At 37.4% G+C, this 7658-nt stretch overlaps 1 protein-coding gene and 2 long non-coding RNA genes across 3 annotated transcripts; 1 reads left to right on the plus strand and 2 right to left on the minus strand.

The window, feature by feature from the left end:
* Positions 1 to 1892: 1892 nt before the first annotated feature.
* Positions 1893 to 3155, minus strand: LOC111400673 (putative disease resistance protein RGA3). Its single transcript, XM_023028065.1, has one exon. The coding sequence runs from the start codon at positions 3153 to 3155 to the stop codon at positions 1893 to 1895; it is 1263 nt and encodes a 420-aa protein (XP_022883833.1).
* A 589-nt stretch (positions 3156 to 3744) lies between these two features.
* On the plus strand, positions 3745 to 5461 carry LOC111402283. Its single transcript, XR_002704207.1, has 3 exons — positions 3745 to 4183; positions 4698 to 4772; positions 4892 to 5461. It is a non-coding gene; the product is annotated as an uncharacterized LOC111402283 (long non-coding RNA).
* A 362-nt stretch (positions 5462 to 5823) lies between these two features.
* Positions 5824 to 7287, minus strand: LOC111402284. Its single transcript, XR_002704208.1, has 2 exons — positions 6901 to 7287; positions 5824 to 6198 (listed from the first exon to the last, which is right to left on the minus strand). It is a non-coding gene; the product is annotated as an uncharacterized LOC111402284 (long non-coding RNA).
* Positions 7288 to 7658: the final 371 nt, after the last annotated feature.

Here is a 7658-nt window from a genome sequence, read left to right on the forward strand (position 1 = left end):
CATTTTAAAGAGAGGATCCGGTAGTGCCTTCAGATTGCTGCAATTGTAAAGTTTCAAAAAGTGGAGTTTAGGCATGACCTTGATGTCTGCAGTTCTGATCATGTTCCATTCTTCCCAACTTCCCATGTCTGAAATTTTCAGTTTCTTCAACTTTGGGAATGCAATATATTCTTCTGATGATAATGCCAATGATCTGTCTTTGCTGTCTGCTGTGATTTGATCGTTCACATTGTCTGTTGCACCCAAAAATTCGAGCCCAGGAGATTTAATGCAGACCATCTATGTGGAGAGTTACCAGGGACGGAAGCCTTGCAAGAGGAGACAAAATTGTGCAATTTTGGCACTCTTGAAGCGAAAGATCTTTCAGATTGGTTAAACTTACCATCCAATTTGGGAATCGAGTGCCTTCATATGAACTTACTACTAAAGATTGCAACCCGGGATGCAACTGAAGAGCTTAAATCACTTCGTCTTGGTTGCTTGCTTGAGCCTTAGAGTTGAAGTCGAGGTGCAAGTCAGAAATATGTTTCTTTTCACTCAACTCTGCTATCCGGGCCTCATTAGCATTTGTCACGCAACTCAATCCTTCAATTTTAAGACATCCTCGGAGATTCTTCATTATTTCAAATCCTCTAGTCCACATGTCGCTGCTTCACCACCAATACCACGAACACTGACCAATTTGCTCAAAGTCTGAAGTGAGCTCAAGTTGCCAATCCCTTTTGGTAATGTCTTAAGACTATCAGTGCAATTTATCTAAAGGTACCTCAAATTTACTAATTTTCCCATTTCTTGAGGCAACTTTCTGAGATTGTCACAGGCAGAAAGGTTCAAGGTTTGTAATTTTGGAAGTTCACGCAACCTGTTACGACTTAAATCTAACGCCTTGAGACATGCCAAGCGATTGCATAAATCTGGCTCAATCTTGTCCAATTCACTTATAATTGGAGGCGTATCAAAGAAAGATTGAACCCAAAACTGTTGGGCGCGAAAGCTCCAATAACACACGTTGATTCCAAACTGGATTGTAGAGAACGAAATTTTAAAGACAATATTGAAGTAAACAAGATCACACGACGAAACAAGGTTTAAATTGTAAAGAAGAACAAATGAATTAACACAGAGGAACGATGTTTATTGAATCAATAATATGGAGAATACAAAGCATTCTTGCGATTGGCTTCTATCTGTTACCTCTAATAAAACTGACAAAGAAGCCTTGTATTTATAGGTCAACCCTAAAAGAGTCCTAAAAGAAAGAAAATATATTACAATTAGGAGGCCCAATTTCTAAAGGATTTTGTTTCCTTTTGTTGGATGCCATTAGATTCTCTTTCCAAGCAAAAGTCTAACACGCATCTTCAAAAGACTCCTAACCAATTTTCAGGATTTCACTTAATCAAATTCTAAATCAACAATAATCCTAACACATTTGAGTTACCAAACCTAACAAAAACGAATGTAGTTTTCCTGCATTAGCAATGGAAGTAGGAAAGCGGACGTCTTTTGCACGTACCAGGGTCAAATGACGAGTCGTTTTATAAGACGATCCCAAATTTACTGCAAACTCCCCATCAACCTCCACCACAGAACATTCTCTCTTCGTAAGATATTGCGCAAAATCATGAACCATGCCGTGCATCTTAAATTTTAGAATCCTTTTACAGTCCTTGTCCTTTTCTATGTCTTGGAAGAAAGACCCCATAGCCAAATTTTGCAAGTATTCCTCACCTAATACTTCCATTTCTACATTTTTCACAGGGCAGAGATAGCCTTGCGCCATCCAGAGTTTGATCAAATTGTTTGCATTGATGACGTGATCTCTTGGAAAAAAAGCACAAAAAGAAAAGCACCTTTTCAAAAGCACAAAAAGAAAAGCACCTTTTCATTGTCTAGGGAAAATCGAAGTCGCTCAACATCGAAGGACGAAAGAGAACTTTCTCTGCTCCTTCAAATTCCCAGAATTCACTATTCAGAACATTCTGCCAATCTTGTAAAGAATTCTTGAACCGCATATGAGTGCCAATAGTCTTTACATTAAGAGGTATGCCCCGGCACTTGTCAGCTATTTTCCTACCAATTCCTTCCAATCCTTCGCAATCCTCTTTACTTCTTTCGAAAAACGCTGTTTGACTGAATAGCAACCAACTGTCCTCGTCTGTCAACTGCTCCAAATGAAGCACGTGGCTACTTCTCAACATTTTTGCGATTCTCTCATTTCTCGTCGTCACTAGAATTTTACTTCCAGCTGCACCAAATTTGAGAGAGTTGAACAATTGTTCCCATTTCCTGTAGTCATATGTCCACACATCATCCAGCACAAGCAGGAACTTCTTTCCTGAAATAGCATTCCTAAGACGGCGCAATAGAGTTTCAAGTTCACATAAATGCGGAGCATTACCTTCAAGGTCTTCAACAATTGCCTTTGCAACTCGAACTTCATCAAAAGGCTCAGAAACACATACCCACATTCTTATCTCAAAATCTTGCTCTACAGAAGCACAATTGTAGACCATTTGTGCTATAGTTGTTTTACCAATTCCTTCCATGCCGATTACAGAAACAACATGGAATCCATGACTTTGGCTACTCTCAGACAACAACTTGCTTACAAGAGTGTTCTTATCCACATCTCGACCTCGTACTTCAGATACATCAATGTAAGAGTTAGTTTTTAGCCTCCCAGTATCACCACTCTCCATTGACGTATTAAAACTGTACCTATCTTTCTCGGTGGCAATAATATCGAGTCTTTCATTAATGTCCTTAATCTTGAGGGCTATGTCACGACGTAGGACAACTCGTCTATATCCAAGGCAAGGTAAAGAGATAAAAGAACATACCTTTTTCTTGGAAAGGGATGAATCTTCAACACCTTCAGTTTTCAACTTGCGGATTGCAGTTAGCCATTCAGACAACACACCGTTGATGTCATATGCTATGTCTTTGAGCCTTTCTAACCACAATTTGACTGATTCATCCTTCACTTTTCTCTTTTCAGCATCAACAAGCACAGATCGGATGGATTCCAATACGCTGGTGAGTTTTTCGATATCCTTTGTGACCCCCACAACTAATCTCACCTTCTGTCGGATCTTTTCTCTCGTGATTTCAGCCAATTGTGTTAAGATTACAGTTATAATTGCTTCAGCCATGGTTGAAGATGACAACAGATTGAATAAAAAGCAAGTGAAATTGACTCGGGAGACTAGACAAACAGGTATGGATTTCTTTTCACTTAAATGAAAACTGAGACATGAGAGATTTGTTTTTTGGTGCTAAAAATTCAACCATTGATTTTCCAGGTAAGAGATTGGAAATTTCCATGTGCGTGCCAAAGGAAGACTAAGAAGTAGGAAGACTCCCATTATCGCGTTTTGTTTGGTTGCTTCAAGTGATTGATGTATAATTTACAAGATTTGAGCTTTTCCGGTACTTTTAGCCCCTGTTTGATTCCCATTACTTGGTAATGAAAATGAGCAGAATAGTATTTTTTTGAAAAATAAGTGGTTGAAAAAGAGAGAAATTTTTTTGATTTACGTGTAATATTATTTTATGGAAGATTGTATGGTTGAAAATAGGAGAGAGAAAAATAGAATGTAATGTAATGTAATGTAATGGGGGCCAAACGGGGGCAAATTGTCATATTCAAACGTGTTACTGCACAACCAAACCTTGAAGTATAATGTGAAATCATAGATAGACGAGTAAAAAGTTTCAACAATCACTGAACTTAGTATAATAATGTCACGTTGTGGTCACTGAACTTCCGTTTGCTGCTCAACGGTCACTGAACTTACAAACACACCACTCCATCCATCACTCACCTCAAAGCCATTTGAAATTGTGTGATCTGGCCCTGACGGAATTCCATGTGGCATTCAACGGCGTCAAAAGTGATACACGATGGACATGTTTAAGATTACACGACCCTAACCCATTCAAAATTGAAAACCAATTTCCCTAATTCACTCTCCCATGAACCCTAATTCAATCTCCCCCAATTCAAAATCCTGGATCGAACATAGAGTCACTTGCCAGAAGTTCTTCGCCTTCCAATGTACACCATCCCCAGCTGCAGATGATTATCAACCAATAAAATCTGAACCCACGTCCCGTTACCTAAATGTTGAAAACTCGAAGAAGGAAACCAGAGGAGCCCAACCAACTGCGAACGGTGAAGGTAATCTCTTAAATTCTTATTTACTGGTATGAAGAATATGTAATTGACACTGTTGAATGACCGAATTTTTGTTCAAATTTGCTGACTGCACAAAATCAAAGAGAGTTGTAAGATTTTCCTTCGTTCAAATTGTTTCAATAATTTCTCATTGAAAGCACTTTGAATTTTCAATTTTGAACTTGGGTTCATCACTTTGAATTTTCAATTTTAAACCTGGGTTCATCCTGTGAGCATTTTTGAAATTGGACATTGTTTAATTTTGTTTCAGGAGGCATCCCGTAAGCATTAATTCTTGTTACAGAATGCTCAAAATGATATGGTGGTCATTGTTTAATTTTGTTGGAGGAGGCTGAAAATGAACTGATGGTCGTAGTTGTGATAGGAAATTATTGAATTAGCGTTGCGGATGATATTAGTTTGATGATTATCAGCATTATTAGTAAAAGTATTATGGTTACAAAATTAAAATGTCTTGTTAAATTGTGTTCTTGAATGGTGAGAAATTTTTATGCAGATTAGGATATTATGTGGTGTCGAACATGATGATTCGAAGAGGCTGGTTTTTGTATCAAAATCAATAAAAGATGTGGTAAGATTTTGTAGTCCTAAAGATTTTGATTTTAATCATTTTTTCTTCCCCCTCCCCCTCGCCCTCCCCTTGGGGATTTACTTGAGTATAAATATTAATTTGGATTCTTTTTTTAATAGACTCTGATTGCAAAGCAGTGGCAATTTGCATAGAGGAAAACTATTGGGTTCCAGAATGTGGAGGATTTGGGTGAGTTCAATGACATTGAGGCATGGACGAAGCAACAAAGAGTTTCCAAACTTAGCTTATAAAAGAAATCTACCAAGTGATCACATTACGTTGTATTAAGCTTCATGTTGCATTTCAATTCCAAGTAATCAGGCAAAAACAAGGGATATGGAATCAAGGAAGCTTATGAAAGATATATGCAGGCACTGTGGGGAGAAGTTGTTGGGGTCTCGTATTGAGGCACGAACAATATACTGTCCAATGTGTGGTGCTACTACAATACTTCAAATACCACAGCAGCTGGTCACTCTTCCCGCACATGGACGGGCGTTACCTACAAGGGACATCGATACTGATGAAGATCGTGAAAAAGGGTGTTAATGTTTTTGTGGATAAGGGTGTTGATAACTTTGTAGTGTCAAAGTAATGTAAATGTATTTTTTATGGTGTTTTCAGATGTCAAACAACTGAAGTTTTTCGGCGAACACTCACTTTGAATGCTGATTTGTTTTTTCCATTGACTAAGTTCCTTTTTTGTGGCTTCTGTTTTGATTTTGTTGTGCTTGCAAAGACTTGTTTGATTTGAGATTGAACATAATTATGTGAAGTTGTGCATGAACGTCTCCTTGATGAAATCTTAATTGAAGTTGAACGAGTTTCTGTTGTATTTGTATAGCAAAGAAATCTCATTCCATAACATCCATTAATAATAATAAAATGTTGTGCTGGAGTCCTGCACCGTCTTTAACTTGTAATCTCTTATTGTCCTGCCATATCAGGCTCAAGAAAAAGCAACTGAAAGAGTTAGGGCTGGCCTCATTACAAAAAATTAAGATAACTAAAGGCGAAAGAAGTGTAGACGAAAACACAAGAAGAACAAGAATTGGAGGAAATTCATCTTCTCGAAAACACAAAAATAAATATATAACATCATTAGAAACAATTCCACTATGTGCACAAATGGACGACACAATCTTTCCTTTCAAAGACACCATAAGATCATTAGAAACATTTCAACATATATAAAAGCTTCATTACAAGCAAAGTGGACTAAAACAAATGGCAATCAACATACAACAAGCTTGCATGCTTGATCTATTTCTAGCGTCTCGAGCTGCTAGTCTTCCGTTAGATCCACACTTACACCTTCACCTTCGGCAGTTAGAGTAAAAGCTTTGATGTTATCCATGTTGTTAGTCAATAGTTGTCTACCGTAACTTCCATATTCCAACACCAACTCCCTATCCGAAGGATCCATCTGAAAAAAAAACAGAACATGAGTTTTCAAGTACGTTAATCAATCTGTATACCAAGTATCTTACAGCTAACAATAGTATTATGGAGGAATTTTCATGATAGCCTATAATGTACACAATTAACCCACATAGCTTTCTTCCACCTCAGAATTGAAGTTGAGCTAAGAAAAGATACCCACTTCTCATTAGTCATTACACAGCACAAATGCAAACACATTTCTCAACTTTAATTGTATAAAATACATCAACTTCGTCTTTCTTATTTGATATCTTGAAAATATCATCAAATTTTGTAATAACATGTTCATAATCCCCATCAACTTTAACACCCCCATCATTTCAATCAAATTAAATTCCAATACTAAATGCAGAATTATGGGGAAAAAAATTATTGACAGCCACGATTACATTAGTACTAAACAAATATGATAGTTAACCTAGCTAGAATTATGAATTTTTCAATGCAGTAAATTACATTCAAAACATGGGTTGGAGGTTGCCCTAAATCTCATTCAAAAGTTAATGTATTACACAAAGCTGTTACTGGATTTCGTTGCTTGAGCAGCAAAAAAAAAAAATTTCATGCTGCTTTTGGATTTTTGTACATTTCTGAAATGTAAAGGAAGATCGAAAAACAATAAATACATTAGGGCTACAAACTAAGAAATTGTTCATTCTCAAACCAGGTATGAAACCATTATTACCTTTTGAAAACCTTCACCTACCGTCAGTTTGGTGTTGCTATGAGGGTGAAGATGAAGAAACGACCTGCGCCGGTGTTGCTGTGAAGGCAAAAAAGATCTGCCAATTTTGCCAGATGTTAAAGAATCGATTTGGGGGAGGATTTAGAAGAAAATCAATCTAGGGCTGGGTGTTCAAATTAGGGATGAGAGATCGTGGATTGGGAAATGGTGAAGGATCATGTTTTGGTTGTGAAATTGTGTCCACCGTGGTCGAGTTTGACGCTGTCGACAGCCACTTCACCTGCCGTCAAGCCACGTGAGATGGGTTCAAATGGCTGGGGCAGTGGGTGATGGATGGAGTGGTGTGTTTGTAAGTTCAGTGACCATTGAGCAGCAAACGGAAGTTCAGTGACCACAACATGACATTATACTAAGTTTAGTGATTGTTGAAACTTTTTACTCTAGATAGACAGAGATAGTAAAAGAATAATGCTACTTTGCCATAAAATAAGTGACAAATATAATGACATAATAGGTGTTAACATCTATCTAATTATTCATTTATACGATCTATTTGAAATTCAAGTCTAGGAAGTGCAAACGATCATCCTGATCCACAAAAACAGGTTGCTACACCTATACTCGACCAATTTTACCTCCTATTTCTATGGACCAATTTTACCTCCTAATTATCTAGGACTTCCTCTGTTCAACAAATTTTACCTCCTATTTCTATGGACCAATTTTACCTCCTAATTATCTAGGACTTCCTCTGTTCA

This window comes from Olea europaea, chromosome 10 (assembly GCF_002742605.1).
Source record: "Olea europaea var. sylvestris chromosome 10, O_europaea_v1, whole genome shotgun sequence".
Classification (NCBI taxonomy): Eukaryota; Viridiplantae; Streptophyta; class Magnoliopsida; order Lamiales; family Oleaceae; genus Olea; species Olea europaea.

Coding starts and splice junctions, on each gene's coding strand:
- LOC111400673 (XM_023028065.1), bottom strand. CDS start 3,155: ATGGCTGAAGCAATTATAACTGTAATCTTAACACAATTGGCTGAAATC.